We start from the raw sequence: 20,391 nt of genomic DNA, 5'->3' as shown, positions 1-20,391 counted from the left end.
CATATCCATCCTCAAATAGATGAAAAAATACAACATATTTGGTATCACAACCTTGAAGAGACTCTCAATATTTGGTGATTTTATTAGAAATAGAAACAGTTTCTGATAATGATTCAAATATTTTATTTGAAGGAAGTTATGAAGCCCTCAACAACAATCAAATAATAGGGCAATCTTCTTGCCTTGGTGTGAGACATTATCAATGGCTGAGAGGACCTATCAACCATCTTTGAAGAGAATAAAGATCAAAATATGTAGCAAATATAATTTGCCGCATCTTGGATTTTCTTGACATATGAAGTCCATCCCTTATAGAACTTGTTCCTAAAAAGGGAGATAATGTCATGAACATATAAATTTATTCTAATATTTACCTATATGATTAAATAGAAGTAAATAAAAATAAATTTATTTCATAATATTTTTTAGAAAAAATTCCTAAAAGCTTTATAGATGTTCTTTTGATTTTACATGTATTTGTAGTTGATTGATAGGTTAAAAACTTAGTCAACAAATTAACTATGTATCAATAGCTTATGGAATAAATTAACTATGTGGCATACATATGGAAAACTTACCTTGCAAGTTAAAATATGTCTCTTCTAAAATCAACACATTTTGGAGGTTGTATAGAACATTGCTACATAGCTCTTAATTAGAGTATATACGGAGGCAAGAATGAAGCCATCTTCATTCTTGTCAATGCCTTTCTAGTCTTTAGCCTTATTTCAAGACTTTCTAGTTTTCTTGTCTTTAGCAATTACCATTCTAGTTTAATATCATATCATATTTGAGTGAATTTTTAGTTCTTTTGAGTGACTTAAGAGTATATTAAGGATTTCTTTGTTTTGAGATTCATGTCCTTGATATGTTTTCAATTAAATTAAAAGAATAGTAAGTATTTATAATGTCAATATTTTAATCATGATTGTTTCTAAATTATCTAGAGAATTACTTTAAAAAGATAATCTACTCTTATGCTTATTTTACTCATCAAATATTGCTCTCTTATTAGAGGTTTTTTTTTTATATATATACACACAAAAAAAGTCAATCCTTTTTAGTTCTCCATCTAAATAATTGAATTTTTTCATGAATCCTTCCTTCCAAACTATGTATTTTTTTGATTTTGTAAAGTTTTCTACTTCCTTTAGAGCTTCTTAAAAGCTTTTAAAAAAGACAAGACATAGAGCTTTTAATTGCATCATGTTGTAAGAATTTAGGATCTTCATCTAACATCTTTTGAGTAAATTAATAATGAAAAATAAAATCCTATTCTTGCTATCTTCAATTCTATAAAACAAAGACAACAATAAACAATATATACAAACTAATAAGAGTTTTTTTTATTTTAATTGAGAAAAGATAGAAAAAATTGATCTTATACCAACAAGTTAATTTGAAGCATGTGCAAAATCTTTGATTTGGCACAAATCCATAGTTATAAATAATGTTTTAGAAGTTGAGATCCTTGTTGATTCAAATTGATAGACGAAGACAATAATTTAAAGTGCATAAATTATAGAAGTTGTAACTAATGGATGATATTGGTGTGCAAAATCTAGCACTATTGGATGATAATGACAATCATAAAAAAATAAAAAAATAAAAAAATGAGATCAATATAGATAGAAGTGACATATTTAATATATATATATAGATATATTTGATAAGAAAAAAACTTATTTTATGCTTTTATATTTTAAAAAAATTAATATTAGGAGGTAATATTTTATTGACATAAGAATAATATGTTGCTACTATGTTCCTAAATATTATATGTATGTGTATATATATATATATATATATATATATATATAAAGTTATGTTTAATATGAATCCTATAATTTTACAAATGATATTGTAATTTTTATTTTATTCTTTAATATTCTTTATTGATCTTTAATAACAACTTGCATAGATAGACATTAAATTGTCACCAATTTTAATCTTCTTTATTGGTTATTGTTATTCTTCAAAATTCTTTTATTTTAGTATTAAAGTATTTTATATTATAGTATTTTGAACTCATTTATAATAATAAATCTTATTTTAATTATATAAAATTTTATTCCAATTTATTATCTTTTTAATTTTTTTTTATTATTTTAATATATTTTATCATATTGTTTTATTGTCTTAATACAAATTGTTCTAATATAGTAAGAATTTTTCACATAAGATCCATTCCATCAAAAGTTTATATAACATAATAGTATGACAACAAAATTGCACATAGCAAGTACTTCAAATCTTGTTACAAAGTAACATTAAATTTCATTGAAATTTGTGGGCTATCATTACCACAATAATACATCCAAAAGCATCACAATATCAAGTACAGAATAAAATCCTATCCAGAATAATCTCTGCTCATCACTAAATGCATCAAAAGTATTGTTGCCATCAAGTTTCATGTCATCAGATCTTATTTTTATCAACAGAGTGATGTGGAGACTGAACCCACATCGCCCACCCTAGACATACGCTCGGTGTCGGTAGATGGGGCCGCAACAGTTGCGAATTGGAATGTAAAATTTTACCAATCTCGTGTTATCGAATGCAACAACGGTCATTTGAATCGACGATTTGCGTCGGTTCCGCTTCTAGAACTGGCCGCAGATTCGACGCCGCGACGATCGCAACAGAGCGCGATCTGATCCGTGGTGTGGAGATTATCCCAGTCGACGCCTGCTGGGGCACGAGAGGATGGAAGTCGATGACGAGGTTATAAATGTTTGCAGAATGCGCAAGCAAATCTGATTCGCATGGCAGCCTCTGGCAAATCGAGACACTCGATCGTCGCAACTGCGGAGAGTTCTAAGGAATAAACTCGCGCTGCAGCATTGCGAAGAGGTACTCGTTCCAGGTATCGATGGGGCCGGGCATGCACCAGTGCAGGCAATCCTGTGGGGGCGGCTTCCCGTTGCGTCCACGCTCCACCACCTTGTTAGGATTCCTGTTGCGGTATGGCCCTGGATGCCCGTCTGCTCGGTAGGAGAAGGCCCTTGTGATGTCCATTACTCGTATGCGCGTCGCGTTCTCGCCGATGCGCCTTGCCTCTTTTACGGCTTCGATTTGGTGGGCGTAGAGCGTGTCTGCGTAGGAATTTCGCGCGAGCTCTGATTCCTCCAGTGGTTTCGTCTTGCCTGTGCACGAGCCTCCCGTGTTCCATTCCCCTCCTTCGTAGTGCTCCGGAGAGTAGGTTCGCAGAATCGTTAAACCTCTGCGAGGAACCCAAAATTGGAGTAAACTAAAATGAGTGGCGGAATGTTGATCATGGTCCGGTAAATTCTTGTTTTTCGTGTGGTCAGATGTGTTGTTAGATTCGAGATGTGAGGACTCACTTGTAATCAGGGTAAGCGATAATGGCTTTTAAAGCTGTCTTCATCGCAACGCCATACCCCGCCAAAACATCATACTTCTTTTCGTATGTTCCATTCCACCAGGTTTGGCCACCGACTACTTTACCGTCTATGATGTATGCTGCCGTTTTCGGCCACCAATGGCCCGACGCCAACACCAGGACGTCGAACATCGGTAGAAACTCTGAAATTTTCTCGTCGAGGATGTCCAGGTGCAATTTGGTCATATTTGCAGGAGCGAAGTCTATGGAGTCCGTGGAGACGTGCACAAGCCAGGAAGACCAGATCCGAATCACCTTAAAGTCGTAGCCTCGGAAAACCCATCTTTGGAACTTTCTGTTGCCAGTAGGTTTTGCGGAAGCGACCTGCAAAAATCGTTACTGACTAACGCGAGAGAGAGAGGCAGAAAGAAAGGAATGGAGAGATGAAGATGACGGGAGAATTTTTGCAGAATTTGAAAGGAATTTGAATGCGAATGTGACACGTCAAGCAGGTTAGTGTAGAGAGTATTACCTGCAACAACATGCACATTAAGGCTTCATACTGATTTCGCGTCACAGAGTCTCCGATAAAGGCCAACGTCTTCCCCCGCATGAGCTCCAGGAACGCGAGCCCATCGAACCTTGTAAGCTCACACTCAGTGGGCTTCCATTTCCAGTTAAGGTAGCCAGAGTCGGACCTTCCATTGCCAGGACAGTTTTGTCCTTGCGACAAAAACGGACAGGTTTCGTTTTGGTAAAGAGGTTCGGAGTGGTTCTCGATCCACTTGCCTTCAAATATGTTGCATTGTTTCTCTGCAACACAACGAAACTTTATCAGAACTAATTGCAGAATAATCAGCATCGCGAATTGATGACGGATTCTTTAAACAAGTGCCTAAATTCCATGGCTTAGCTTTCCTTGCTGCGAAGGCAGCTGCAAAACGTGCTTCACCTCCCCATCTTTTTCCTCTTCTACAATTGTCGGTGTCACATCTTTAGAGTCTGCAAACCCCATATCAATTTCAGATATTTTAGACGGTTAAAGTTCGATAGAAATCAAGGAAATGGTTACAAAACTTCAATGAGGATAAAATTCTGGATTGGAAAATGAGCTCCAATTGAAGTCACAAGGCCGAGGTAATACCAAGGGGCGTCTTAAACCATGTTACAAACCATGCAAACCTTGAATGTAGCGATCATATTGGCGAATTCTTTCTTCCTTCTTCATGCCTTTAAAGCTTACTGATTTGCGTAATAGGATCATCATTTTGGTCAAGTTCAGTAGTATTTATGGAGCGCAAGCTTGAATGATGCCACGTCGATCTCAATTCAATGACATAGTTAGAAAGGGGAGTGCAACTCTTTCGATGTGCCAAACGTTCAGATGGGATAAGCAGGGTTCAAACTGCTTCGAAATCGATAGCGGAGTTCTATGAAGCAGATTGGTTCAGCTCTTCGACCCAAGTGAAAATCAGTCAATGAAAACGACTCAGGGTATTCTTTCCACCCCAACGACGTTCATCGTTTCGGTCTGAAATGAAGATTAGACAAGAATTGATTACTGAAAGACATCTCTCCAAGGGTGCCAAAAAATGAAGAGAAAACATTGGATTGACACCAACCTGAAATTGTGGCTAAGACTTCGTCCGTGACTTGAGGAATCTCCCCCGAGACTGGTAGGTCTTCCACTACTTGGTTGTTTGAAGACTCCACCCATGAAACCAATTGTGTTGATGGATCATCGGCAGATATGACTTTTCTTGAGAGTCTCATAAGAGGTGCGATGAGCATTCCCATGGTGAACACCATGACCACGGCAACTGAGCAGAGGCATGGTGGCTTCACCCAGGAAGGCTGGCCAGCTTTGCCGAAGGTTCTCATCTTCAAAACTTTGTCACAATATGTGGCAATTGAGTCATGTAATTTTCAGGTCACGTGGAGTCCAAAGATTTACGAACAACCTTGAAATCTATCACAAGGTTCGTGTGACTTAGAGAGCAGGACGAGCTATTCGGGAACATAAAATGAAAGGGGTTGGTCTATTATGTGCTGGAGCCTATCTCTCTCGATTGTAATGCAAAGCGCAGCTCCTCTGTAGAAAACGTCTAGAAGTTCATAAAAAAATTCGAGTAGATTCGATCTCAATTTTTACGCCATGAAGTTACCGTGTGAGCGTCGGATGCAAAATGCCGTTAAATCGTATCTTTGAGTGTTACAATATTTAGCAGATCTGTGAAGAGCAGAATGTTGTGACTATAGCTGTGAGCCCTCGTTCGAAGTGCTGCACTTTGGAAGTTATTATGGCATTTATCCCTCTCAAGTTATCAATGCATTTGCCGGTTGCGCAAAATCTGCGAATTGATGGTGCCCAAAACCATATTAAATTGCTGGTGAAGAGCTTACATGAAGGACAGTAATGGAAAAAGTAAAAATGTGTTAAGTACAGCAGAAGAGAAAACTACCAGCCATTCTTCCAATGTGCTGCACACATACAGCGGCCCTTGAACTTCCAAAAGTTTAGATCGACTGGACCCACTTGCAAGCTTCACTACAACCTGGATGCGGGGTGATTATACAATCCAACAGAAATTTATCATCAACAAAATTCCTATTAAAGAGCACCATGGTAAGCATTTAGAGCATTAGAGAACCCACTCAGAAAGCATCAATTCATCATTAAAGCCACGAACCGTTACTCCGCAACAAATATTGACACCTTTTCAATGATCCTTCCCGAAACCCCATCAGGAAGCAAACCTTCTCCACGAGAGACTTCAACGCAAACACTTCAAAAAAAGTCAAGAGTCCGGAGTCCTCTGCTTGAAGGTTACTCAAGATGGTCACCAGAGAAGAGAGCAGCTACATTCACCAGTCGCAACCTAGAAAACACAAGCAGCTGCACACGAAAACTGTATACTACTTCGAAATATTCCTGCAAGACGTGGTGACGATGTCTGCCGTACACATTGCAATGGATATTACCTGAGGCTGCTCGATTCTAGTGGGTACATTGAGAGAGAATCGGGAAAGGATCACTCGTTGACGGTACTGGCAGAAGCACCGAGTCAGTGTCACGCCAATCACAGAGTCACGCTGGGGCTGCGGCTGGTGAGGAAAGCACCTCTGACTCGTAGTACGCGTCCGGGCATTAAGGCTTGCCTGGAGAACAACCTGCACATGGAGGGATCAAGACAAGACAAAAAGAAAATAAAAAAATAAAAAAATAAAACACTTCCTCCTGGCCTACACTCGACAATCATTCATCGCTGGTTCCATGTTCTCAGTAAATACACTCGCAAGGCATCATCATGTCGAACAGATCCGCCGCCTCGCTGGCTTCTGTTGGTACCCATGTCACGCAGTTCTTCATAAACAATCCATGCTTTTTTGGGTGAAGCTGGTAAGAAGAAATCAGTCCAGGCTGAGCTCAACGAGTGATAGGTTACGTTACGAAGCTAAATTCTCTGCGGTATGGGTGCAATGCAACAGGGAGTCCTAGAGCGTTGGCACAGATAGGGACTGTATCATATGCAAAAAGAGACCAGTCGGAGCGGATCGGACTTGGAGGTGCTAGATTGTGAAAGAAAGAGGAAAGACGCTGCTCGCTTTTGCAGAGCGAATTGACAGCCGATGACAAGATTGGACCTGATCATGCAGTAGACTGGACCCCAAATGAAACCCACCTCATTCTTTTCATGGGAGTCATTAACTCTGAACTGCCCTTCTCCGCAAAGTGGTAGATCCAAAATTTTCAACTGAATTTTTTCTGTCTTCCACGTCTTTAGCAGATGCAAAGTGTGTTGCAGCTTCACCCTTCTTGAGTTTCCTTGCTCTGCTGCAAATTGAAATCTGGATGCAAGATTTGGATATTCAAATTGGGATGGCATGTATAGGTCCTTAAGGACTTCTGCTTCATTAGAATGACAAATCCAGTGGGATGTTTAACATTTTGAACACAACATTGTCTACGAACATTAGGCAACGTTTCAAAGACCGAAATCATACATATTTAAGTATATGTGAATTCAGAAGTCTTTGTCTCATGTAAATAGAATTTTAATAAAAGAAAATACCACTTGTTCTGAGGATTGTTTTTGGAATTGATTATTTATTTATTTATTTTTAAAGATATCTTGATAGTAGGTCTAGAACTAATATTTAAAGAAGTAGAAACAAAGCTATCTCCAAAAAATTGATCCCAAGCTTCTATTAAAGGGATTTAAATACAGACAACAATCTTATGTAAAAAATAGAAGAGTCAATGACTATTACAAAGTCAATCCTTATGATATTCAATTTAGTTGATGCCATGTCTTACATAAATAAATAAATAATAAAACAAATAAAAACTGATTCTCAATTACAAGGCACTTGAGAACATAATCTGCAACCAAAAGTTAGTCCAATACATTCAAGCATTGACAAGCTTACTGAAGAGAGCACAAATCATCACTTTCATCAAACATAAGGGTAAATTTGAAAACAACTTTACCATTTAAAAATCCAAAATATGAGTAATAGTTAAATTCATAGTAAAAATGATATTTTTATTAATATCCTTGATTTTTATCATATTTTTAAATTTTTACTTGTAGATTTTAATCTTTTGATGATTTTTTCTATTTTACACTTTTGTTGTTTTTTTATAGTTTTCAATGAATATTAAGTTTCTTGTTTGTGGTTATAACCTCATTGCACATCTATTAAAAAGTTCAAATTTTAAAAATAAATAAGTAAATAAAATCAGAGTTTTGACTAATTTTGATTTAAATAAGACTATGTTTTATTTATATTTTTGAGTGATAATATATATATATATATATAACTTAATTTACATTTAAAATAGAAAATTTCTAAATTTATAATAATTTATATATTTAACAACAATCAATGGTCTATTTGATAATCCAATTTATGTCTTCTATTATAGATTCCTTCTTTTTACAACGTTTTTTCTTTACTAATTTCAACTTGGTATCATATGTTTATATGTTGATATGATATATTATTATATTTTTCAACTATGTTTATTATAAATTCTTATTATAAATCATGCGCAGCACCCACTTTCTGGGTCTGAGCAGAGCATTATAGTTGTGTGTATGTCTGCACAATTCCCTTGTCATGAATTGCAACATCTCAATAGCCCATTTCACTGAATTTGGAGCCATTCTTACAATCCAGAGATGGAGCATGATGAATCATTCGGTCCACTGTCAAGTGTCAGTGTCTAGCAGTCATTCCTAGTGTCGGGATGAAACAACTCACTGCCAATCTAGAATGGCAATGTGGGTGTTTTCTTAAGAAACTTGAGACAAATCTGAAGCGTGGATTCAGCCGTTACTGCTCTCGTGCTGTTATTCGATACAGCGATGCTGCAAAATATCGAAGAAGGCAATGAAGCGGCACTCTGAGGGGTTTCACCAACCTCTCTTATTCTCTCAGTCTTTGTTGCTTTCTCTATGATTTCACAGGGCAGATCCTGGTACTAGCTAAGTTGTAACCGACTCACTCAACCTCGACAATCTACTGAACAGTTTGGTTCCAACCTGGTGAAAACTTCACCGTTCCGGCTTTGCCACTTGGCACACTGCAGATATTTGGAATACGCACCTCTAGTTTAATGGTTGTAGGACCAGTGTGATAATTCACGGCCATGACCTTAATCGCAGATCCTGACCAGTATACAAACACAAGGATTGTTTTTGAATTTTATGCCCTAATTGACAGAGTTGTTGCCCACTTGCTTGGCATGGCTGCCTCGAAGGTTCAAGTATGCTGCCGTGCGGATGCGGCAGTTTCGGAGTCACGCGGCAACAGCAGGTGAAGGTACGAAGAAGAGCAAGTTAACAGCTGTTGCTTGAATGCAGCAGGGTCACTAGCTTCGTAACGTCGTTGGGTCGCATTCCTTGGATTGCAAGGACCCTCGGTTGTGTTCTCTGCGCCGAGCCTTGTTATATTCCTCATTTTCTAGCTTGCTGTTTAGGGGAATTCTTTGGACCGTCTTTCCTCCAAAATATAAATTTCTGACTTTCTATGCCTCACTTACGGCAGACTGTGACAGTGAAATCTTGCGAGTATTTGAGTCGCTTTGCAGAGCTAGAGTCGTTGGAATTGTACGATGGCAGATTGAGTGCCTCATCGATGCATCAATCTTACATATTATTGAACGTACGAAAGAACTCAGTCCTCACCATCTCAGTTGTTTTGACAACTTTGTGAATAGTATCCTGCTCATTGCCGTGGATCCCACCTCCTGTAAATCCGTCACCTCTGATGAATTGTACTGTGTTGCATTTCCGTAGCAGCGTGGTCTTGATAGTGTACACAGATATGTCTCAGCTTGTTCACTGAACTACACATCGATCCATCATTCAAGGTAAATTCGTAACTCCAGATAAATGTGGAAAAACAAAAGCATTTATCTGCTGACAAAAAGTAGACATCGAAACTTAAAAGTGACAACTGCTCAATGACCAAAGTGACTGCTCTCAAGTACACTCTACAATTGTCTTATGTTGTCGTAGTCTACTTTTGTCCTTTTGTACTATTCTAGGCCTTTTCATACGTTGACTCTCTTGCTTCCCAATCACTCTCAGTGATGTTTCAGGTTAACGTAATCGATGTACAGTGCTCCTGGAAACAGACTTACATGATCGGTTACGGTTGGTACTGTCACGGAAATGATAGTCTTTCAGCTTCATTGGACAGTATTTGCTTCATAAAGACGATTTTTTTTCTCTATAGGGCAACTAGACGGATTAGCCATCACCTTAAAGGATGCCGACTTTCCTGCTGTAAAGCGTTAGTTCGTAGACTTCGTTCTGTCGAATTTGTCTTCTTTTGCGTATCACAGGCTTTGCATGGACGCAAGTTCTGTTCTCGCTGTTGACACCGTGTACTTCTGCGTTACCTGTGACAATAGAGGCCATACAATTCTGAAGTCTGGCAGGTGACCATCCAGCTCCACCATTCCTCTCGAGTCTCTCCACATGTAACACATTCATCCTATTTTAGGCGAGTAAACCATGGCCTTATGATCTACCTTCAATGCTTAGTCCGAATTTAGTAATGATGGTGTTGTGGATAAAAGACTAAGAGCGTGCTGCAGAATAGCGCAGATTAAATCTTTTTTACTAGTACTTCTGGCTGTCAAGTCTATCAAACAGACCAAGTATGCTAGTTAACGTAGCCGATCGGGATAATTATCACGTCTTGGTCTGAGGCTCGTTGCATCCGGCCATTACCTTTCTGGAATTTGGTGCACGGTTACGCAGTACTAAAGAACTAACTGGGGCACACCTAACGCAACCAACAATTATACAAAGAGGTGTTTATTCTGGTACATTGGGTGTTATATCAAGAGGTTGTTGGCAAATCAGCAGTTAGCTGGAATACGAAAGTGTTGCTTGGTCGAGGCTCGAAATACCTGTTTTTGGTTGGATCCTACCAACTCTATGCAAAGGTCCTCAAACGTGGCGGGAAAGTGGACTGTCTCTGTACCACCCTTTGCCTGTGAAACATTTGAGGGTTTAGTTTCAGCTGCAAAGACCCGACAATCTCCACCCCTGAGATCAGTCAAAGACTGCAATGCCGCCAACCGCTACTGACACGCCTGTACCATGAAGGACTGTTCCCTTCACACGACCTTTCCAATCGTGCCAAGGGCTCTAAAATATCATCTGCAAATCTAAAACGGAAGCTTCGACGGACTGCAACAAAACACAACGTACACAGACGATCTTCAAGCCAAAGCTTCCGTTTGCAGAGCGTAGTAGTGGAATGCAGCCACGATTAAGAACCCATATGTGACATGAGTGGGAGTCAAATGTGGAGGAGAGCTTTAAGGTATGGGTATAGAGGTGGGTATAAGGACACATTTCATTTTCTAAAATATGATTTGTGTTTGTTGTAAGAAACAGCAAAATCAGAAATAGAATTTGAAAGTTTTCAGAAAAGTTACAACATTGTATTGTAGCAGTACTGCATTAACTATATCAATTTTGTAAAATTTATGGTGGAAATAAAAAAGATAACCTATTTAATTGGTTTTTGGATTTACTCAAGCGTGGTTTTTAAGTAGTTATCACAAGGTTGTAGCATGTAAGTTGTAATCTACTTGCATGTAAGAAAAAAACAGAATAGAATAGTTTGTCTTTGGTGGTTATTATCATGCTATGGTAATATTATTTTGCAACTAATTGTATACATTAAATAGAATTAATTATAATTAAAACATAACAGATATATCTATACTAAAATGGTGTAATTTCATTTTTTTTATTGTATAGTAAAAACAAATCAAAAAAATTATAATTTTATTTATTGATATGTAACTTTGTTGGGTAATAATATAGAAAATTTCTAAGTGGACACCTCCCCTTTATTGTATAGACACTTCTTACATACACACAATAATATCATTCCTACTTGAATATTTGTTTGTTGCAGTATTTTTTGAAAAATATATTGTTAATATTAAGGAAGGATTATAAAAAGAATTAAAGAAATAAACTGATGCCTTGGTATTGTGCTTGCATATGTTTTTGATTTTACATATTATTAGAGGTATGTTCCATGGCAAAGAAAATTAGAAATAAATTATGTAATAAACTTGTACAAATGATCAGAAGTATAACATTTTTTTTTTCTAAAATAATATTAAATTAAGAGAACCACACAAAAATGTGTCCACCTAGTAATTTCTATAATATATTGTTACTTTCTACAAAAATAAATAAAATATTTAAAATGGAATTAAAAGACCATCATATTAATCAAACATTGCAGTTATTTTTGTGATTGTGTTTAATTTTCATTTTTAAAATCTTGTGAAATATAATGCTTACTTTTAACAATAATACCAAATGTTAATAATTTCTTTTAATAGTATGGCGTGAAAAGTTATATTTTATAATTAATTTGGCAAAAAAACCATATTTTGATTATGATAGCATCTATTTAATAATTTTAATAATTCATTCATTCTAAAATATAATTTTAAAGAAAATTCTACAAAAAATTATTTTTAAACAAAAAAATCTGATGTTGAATAACTTGAATGTATTTCTAAAGAAATCTTAATACATATATAAAAAATTACAATGCAATTGTCTTAGCTAGATATAAGATTTGGATTTAACAACAAAATAAATTATATAATATGTGTATATGCTTCATAATTTTAAAATTTGACACTTGATATTAAATAAAATAATATAAAATTCATCAAATGTGTTTTTCAAAAAATATAACATAGTATAAAATAATCTCTAATAAAATTTTTAAAATATTAAACCAAATCACAAATTATGCTATAAATTATAATAAAAAAATATTTTTAATTTTTTTGTAAATTTATATAATTTATTTTTAATTTTTAAAATTTTTTGTGATAAATATAAACCGGAAAATATTATAAATTTAATAAAATAAAGAAAAATAATCATGAATAAAATAACATGTTAAAACTTTAAAAAATATTTAGCAAAAGAAAAAATATTTGTACTTATATATTAGAAAAGTAAAAAATACCACCTAATATTCTCAAAAAAATTGGTAAAAGATATATATATATATATATATATATATATATATATCTTATACATATGTATATGTACACAACTTTATATTTTTAAAGAATGGGAATTTTTTCAACCTAAAAATAACAATCTTTATTTGATGTTTTTACTACTTGGAGCTCATATGTATGTAAACTTTAAATAAAATTCTAAAAGACCATACAAACTATGAACATAAATTTAAAATAAATACATATTTTCACTAAAACCTTTTTTTCTAAAGTTTTGTAAATAATTTCTATAAAAAAATTCACTTACCATTTCTAATATACATTCTATTTCAGAATAATATATAAATTTTTTATAAAAATATTGATTAAATATTTAAGTATCAAAAACCAAAATTAGAAGAAATAATAAATAAATAGGTCTTTATAAGTGCATAAATTATTGAATGCTTACATAAATTAGAAGGAATTTTCAATTCTTTTTTTTTAGATGCTTGTATTTTAAAAAAATCAGTAGATTTAATATCTATATGAAATATAGATAACTAATGTACTTTAAATATTTATAAGTTTTGTAATATTTTTAGATAAACTTGGTAGAAGATACTATTTTAAATAATTTCATGTGATTAAATCTACAAAAACATCTCTGATTGGGTGCATAAAAAGTAAAGCTAAAGTAAAGCTAAAGTAAAGCAAAAGTTTAGCAATAGCTCAACTTTTGATCAAGTTTCAATCAAATTTTACATATTGCTGGAGACGCCAAGAATAGCACTGCAAGGTCACAAGGCATAGAACTTAAAAGCTCCCAATGAATAAATAAATTAACAAATATTTGCCATTGGCCATAAAAAAGGTGACTAAGAGCACGGGTTTTCACTAATATAATATAAAAGATATATTTATGTGTATTTTTTAGAAAGATATGACTTCTTTATATTAAGATAATTTAGACTCAAGAAAACTTTGTGAGCTAAGATTACTTGTCATCAGCTATATAAGCTTATTAAAAATCTTTTAAATATAAATATTATATATTTTAATTCCTAGACTAATAAAAAATCAAACATGTATAATAATGTTTCATCAATTATCATCAAAACAGCCAAAAATATTTGATTACTACTACGGTTTGATTATCATAATAAATTCCATTTTTTTTGCCTCAAAAAACATCACTTTATCCCAATTATAGTTATTGTTTATGATTTAATATATTTGATCTTTTTTAAATTGATAATCTTGAATTAATGAATTTTATGAATAGATTATTTAAGCTTCACACAATATCAAAGATACAACTTTAAAAAAATCAATAACAATAAAACAAAACAAAAATAAAAGAAAGAAAAGGATTAATCCAACTATCTTAAATTATTGAAAGACAATCTTCATTCAAAATTGCTAATAAAGAGAATCAGATATGTGCGGAAGCTTTGAGTTTAACAAAGATTGTCCTTTGCACGGTGACGTCAAGCAAGATTATTTTGGTGATGGTATTGGAGCATCAAATGACACTGCCCAGCTTCAAAATCTTAGAGCTTCTCATCTGGTCTTTACCGAAGAGGCTACAAGGGAAGCTCAATTACTTAACTACTCATGAAGCAACATTCTTTGTTGCTCCCCTTGTGTGATGGAAGATTGCCTGCTGCAAATTCTCATTCATGCGGTGTGACTTGCCGTTACTGGATTGGGGTTCTCGCAATTTTTTTTTTACGGGGACTAGAATAAGCCCAGTATAGTTGTCAACACAGCTATGCCAAGATAAACCCACAGGACATTAAAGAGTTGAAATCCAATCTCTTGACGCACAAAAGAAGCTTTAGCAAAAGAAAATATTGCTGCTGTTGGATTCTAGTAATGGGGAGTATCAATAGATGGAAAATAGTGACAGTAGTCTTGGAGTTGATCTATGCTCTGCTTAATGAAGCACAACAAGCCAGTAAGATGCAACGGCGTTGGAGCAATAACATTATTAAACTGTGGCTACAAGCACATACAAGCCTCTTCTGCATCTCTGATCCACTTGTAAGCTCCTTCAGGGCAAAACCTGTACACCCAATGTCGCAGTCAGACTTCTTGTTGGAGCCATAGTTCAAGCCATGTGGAAATCATGAAGCAAAAGTAAATGGAACAAACCTGAAGACGACAAAGATGGTAATGGAAGAGGAAGTTGAAAAGGGCACTGGTAAAGTTGATTGTGGCAAGGACATTGTGCACACGGAGAGTGATTCATGGCAACAAGCAAAAAACGATGCTTTTATATGAGTTCCGCTGAGTTGATGACAATCAATGCAATATCGAAGATGATTGGGACAATATGGAGAAGGCGATCAATGATTCTATTACTAAACTAGCCTTGCAGTTTGTAGAGAATTTCAAAAACGATCTGTGGGAACTTGTACTACAGAAATCCCCTCTAGAGCTGGTTGAAGTATGGGTACCATGTTTAGTTCAATTACACATATTTTTTCAGCACAATGTGGAATTCAAGTGGATGTGCTGAAGTGATACTACAAATGAGGCGGAGATTTACAGCTGGATGCTTGGTTGTCTTTGTTTTATGATTTTTTCCTTTTTGTCATCAAAATCTTTTGCTACTGACAAGTGCTAGTTAATTTGAGATTTGCGATAAAGCTGCATTAGCTGTTGTAATGTATCACCTCATTGCACAAACCTCTAAAAAAAAAAAAAAAAAAAAAAAAAAAAAAAACTTAACTTTTATTATTTTTTCATAGTCAATTTTTGAATTCCATCCCAACTACCTATTCAATAAACTTACCAAATTTAGTTCAATTAATAATCACTTTTTATTCCATTTATTGAAGTTTTAATTTTAAAGTTTTAGATTAGTTGGATTCACTTGAAAGTAGTAGGTCAAGATTTGTTTAAGATAGACCCTGTTTGAGGATTTTGAAATTTATAGTTGCTTACAATTGTCAAAGTTAGTTCAATAGAATTTTTAAGATTTTGAGATTCAATAAAGATTTTATTAAGATGTAAAATTTACAAATATTTAGAATTTGACAAAATTTAAGATTTTCCTAGGATTTACAATTCTCAAAATTTAAAATTACTTAGATTTAATAGTACTTAGGATTTATTAGAATTTACAAAGGTTTAAGATTTGCTCAAGATTTAGGATTTAGGATTAAAGAATTACTTGAAATTTTTGATTTAAAGTGTACTTATGATTTACATTAGAAATAACTTAGCTTTTTTATTGAAATAAATTACTTATATTATATATTATTTATTTTGAATAGTATCAAAATAATATAAAATTATATAATTTTATATAATTTTAATTATAGATGTTTAAGAAACCTCTTTATAAGCTTTATTTAATAAGATAATAAATTTGCAATCAATAAATTTATACAAAGAATTATAGTACTAATTTTTTTTCTTATATTATTTATGTTGTCAAGATCTTTTAAAGATAAAAATCAAATTATAACACATGTAATAACTATATATATATATATATATATATATACAATATATATTTCAAATAAAATAATTTTAGAATAAAAATAAAAAATAATATTTTTTATATTTAATAATACTGCAAGGAGTATATTTAATAATAATATAGTAGATATATAATAGTACAGATATTATTAAACTTTATGAATATTAATAATATTACAATAGAGATATATAATAGTATAGACAATTGACAAGTAAGTTTTTTAGTTTTTTTTTTTTTTTTTTTAAATTTTTAAATTTTTTACATAATTTTTATTTATTATATGTTTTTCCAATATTCTTTCTGAATTCTACTCTTGGCTTGAGAATTATAGTTCTTTATACTAAGAAACAGCCATTATCTTATTTTTTTAAAGTATTTTCTAACACTTTTTTTATCTATGATTTAAAATAAAAAATTTATATATATTTGAAATTTATTTTTTAATAAAAATAAAAATAATAATATTTTATTTTAGACTTCTGTAGATAAAATTTATTCTCATTTTTGTTTATATAACACTTAACATCTAATTAAGTTCATTATTTATATTTAAAAGATTTAATTGATTAGAAGTTAGAAAAATGTAAGGAATTTTAATAATTTTATTGATAAAAAAGAATATAAATATTTATGAAAATATTTTCTTTACAACTTTGCACTTGATTTTAATCAAAAATTAATTTTTTATGAATTTATTTCTATTTATTAAATATAAAATTAATATATTTTTATATAAGTTAGATTTAATATTTTAATAAAAATTCATATTTAATTTATTTTATATTATAAAATAATTAAAATAATTTTTGATTATAGGTGGTATCAAGTAAATTGGAATATCTTGTATATTAGCACATGTGAAATATTAGTAAATACACATAAAATCCATTTGAACTTTTTGCAAATGCACCAGAAAAAAAAAATATATATATATATATATATTTACTTTATGAACATTAATTCAAAATAAAGTTATTGCAAAGAAAAAAAAAGTATATTTAGAAAATCCTAGGTATATATATTAAAAAATCAAATCATTTTAACACTTATTCAAAATCACATAATTATTTTTTCTAATTTATAATTTATATATAAAAAAATAAAAAAATAAAGAGATATTATATAGTATGTATTATGATCTTAATAGAGCCTTTTGGTTTTTTAGTAATATTATTAGAGATAGACACTAAATCTAATAATATTTCAAGTATATCATTTGAAAATAGTTATAAAAAAATTAATAATAAATTACTATTTTAATAATTCTTTTTGAGAAAAATTCTTTATTGATCTCTGTTAAAAAAAATATTAGTATGAATAAAATAATATTTCTATAAAATAATATTTAGAAATCTTGATTTTAATTAACTAGTGAAGGAATTTATAATAAAATTTATTCTTTTAGAATATATTTCTTTTGCTTATTCTTCTTGCTAATGAATATATATATATATATATATAAAGAAGTAAGGTTTAAGCAATTTTTAATCTTTTTAATATCCTTTCTTGATTTTAAATTTAACTAAATATTTTTAGTGTGTTTAACTTAAATATCACTATTCCAAATCTTCCATTTTTTATAAATATATATATATCTTCTTATTTTATTTTTGTCTTAAATATACATAAATATAATTTATTTTTAGAATTTATTGTTAAATTTATACATTTGATATTGATTTTTTTAAAACCATTAATACTAATTACTAATTACTAATATTTATCTTATCTTATTTTTAATAAGCAAAACAATCCTATAATAATCCAAATTTTCTTACAAAATAGAATAAGTTTTGTTATTCATAAGTTTGTATGTCAAATAAATATTTTAATTAATTTTTTATAAATTACTTTTATCACAATCAATTTTCATCTACATAATGTGGTAGATTAGTTTAGTTCTTTTTAATTCTTCATTTAATCTTATCACACAATTATATAGATAACATGACACCTATTTCTTCTTAAAAACATCTCTAAAGAATTTTTTTTATCAAGTAGGTTAGCATCTATTTGTAATATAAACTAAATAATAATAATTTTATTTTTTGGTTGGATTTATTTTAGAATATTTTTATATTATATAAATACTTTAACTTCAAAATACAAAAAATATATTTTATTTTCTTTCTATTCATTTATTATTATTATTTTTAAAACATATATTTTAACTAATCTATTTTTAAATCATATAACTTAAATACCACTAAATAAAAGATATAAAATTTAAATAAATATTGCATAAAATTTAAAAATATTTTTTATTTTTAGGAATTAATTTTAAATTAATTTATAAAAAAATAAATTAATTGATATTAAGTTTTTTAAAAAATCTACTATTTGAATACCTTTAAATTTTTTATTTATAAAATTATATAAGTTCTATAAACACTTATAAAAATTATGAATAGATAATTTTAAAAATTAATTTAAAATCCTATGTATAGAAATCATATAAGTTAGCCTAAAATACTCCAATTAAGTTTATTATATGAAGATATATTATCTTTTGTAGTTTAAAAAAATGATCTAATTTCAATTAGTAAAAATCTATATATTTTTCTAAAATTTATAGAATTATTTTTATAAATAATACAATAAAACCATAGATTTTTATTTGATATTAATTTTTTTTAATTTTTCAATTCATACTTATAATAAAAAATAATAATTTATTATTGGTTTATGTTTAAAACCAAAAAAGGCTAGTATTAGTAGTCATCTAAATAATATTGATTTAAAGGTCTTGTTTATGAAGTAAGTGCTTTTGTAAGGTAAAATTCACCTTTAAATGTAAACTACAAGATAGCCTCAATTGAGTAATGCTTGTAATTAATAGTATAAATTTAAAGAAGAAAATACCAAGAAACTAAGAAGAAAAATACAAAATAAATGAAAGAATTGCAATTAAGCAATTCTACACTACAAAACTAGTCATAGTCCCTTCACTTGATTGTTGCCTAATAAAAAGTAAAATAATTATATATATATATATATATATATATATATATTATTTCCAATATCATAAAAAACATATAAATCCAAGTTACTATGATTAAGTCATCATAATTTAAAAATAAAATTTAAATAATGAAAAAATTAAGTAAATAATTTTTACCTCAAGACTAATTTATTTAAGAAATCAAGACTTCAAGCCTCACCAAGGATTAAAAGTGGAATATATGGATGTCTTACAGAGGCTACAAGGCCTTAGTCTTATCCTCCTACTTACATCTAAGGTACTACAATCCATATAAAACTTATGCACCTCTCTTCATACAATTACTACACTAGCTATTGATTCTCTTATTTTTATTTAGTAAAAATTTATTTTTTTGTATTATTAAATTTACAATGGTATTTAAAAATATCCAATTAGCTTAAGAATATTAGATGGCCTATAAATCTTATTCTAATTCTTCAAAATGACCACCCAAGGCAATAAAATTATTTTTACCAAAGTCTTAAAAAATAACTCTAAAAATACCTAAATAATTTCAAATAAAATTAAAATAAGTTATAAAAAAATTTAAAATATTTTTATAATATTAATATTAATTTAATACTATTTTTTCTATCTTAGTGATTTTTTTATAGTAGTAGAATCATTTAAAATAAACTAAAAATCTTATAGTATATATCAATAATTAAATAGTAAATTTTATGATTTTATATCTAATAATATTTATAGATTTTTTATAAATAATAAATATAAATAAAATATCATTTTAGATATTGATATCATTATTTAAACATTAATTCTTATAATTAAGAAAAAATATTAAATCAAATAAGATAATGGCTTTTAAGATTTATTAATATTCTATTTTTATAATTTCTAATTTAATAATATTTTTAAAATTTATAAATCCTTTTATTTTCTAATAAAAAAATGGACTTTTTAATCTTAATAATTTTATATCAAAATAATTAAAATTATATTTTTAATAAATTTAAAAATTAAGATCTATTAATAAGATTTATACTTCGATAAAAAATATATGTATATTTTTTTATTTATGCTTCAATATCCTTATTTAT

General features: G+C 30.5%; 1 protein-coding gene across 15 annotated transcripts; it reads right to left on the bottom strand.

Moving 5' to 3' along the window:
• Positions 1-2,243: 2,243 nt before the first annotated feature.
• LOC112280902 (protein YLS7) lies at positions 2,244-6,995 on the bottom strand. Of its 15 annotated transcripts, none has more exons than XM_090255520.1 (7): positions 6,329-6,995; positions 5,809-5,901; positions 4,969-5,697; positions 4,267-4,348; positions 3,879-4,161; positions 3,348-3,730; positions 2,244-3,226 (listed from the first exon to the last, which is right to left on the bottom strand). In XM_090255520.1, exons 3-7 carry the CDS (start codon positions 5,225-5,227, stop codon positions 2,821-2,823), a joined length of 1,413 nt encoding a protein of 470 aa, XP_090111646.1. In that variant the 5' UTR covers positions 5,228-5,697; positions 5,809-5,901; positions 6,329-6,995; the 3' UTR covers positions 2,244-2,820. The 15 variants fall into 15 exon arrangements, with proteins under 15 accessions (XP_090111646.1, XP_090111631.1, XP_090111633.1 ...); XM_090255505.1 differs by lacking the exon at positions 6,329-6,995 and adding an exon at positions 6,037-6,320; XM_090255507.1 differs by lacking the exon at positions 6,329-6,995 and adding an exon at positions 6,063-6,320.
• Positions 6,996-20,391: the final 13,396 nt, after the last annotated feature.

This window comes from Physcomitrium patens, chromosome 1, assembly GCF_059467195.1.
Source record: "Physcomitrium patens ecotype Gransden chromosome 1, ASM5946719v1, whole genome shotgun sequence".
Classification (NCBI taxonomy): domain Eukaryota; kingdom Viridiplantae; phylum Streptophyta; class Bryopsida; order Funariales; family Funariaceae; genus Physcomitrium; species Physcomitrium patens.
Note: the sequence above shows the minus strand (reverse complement) of the source record. Positions and strands in the feature narration are given on the sequence as shown.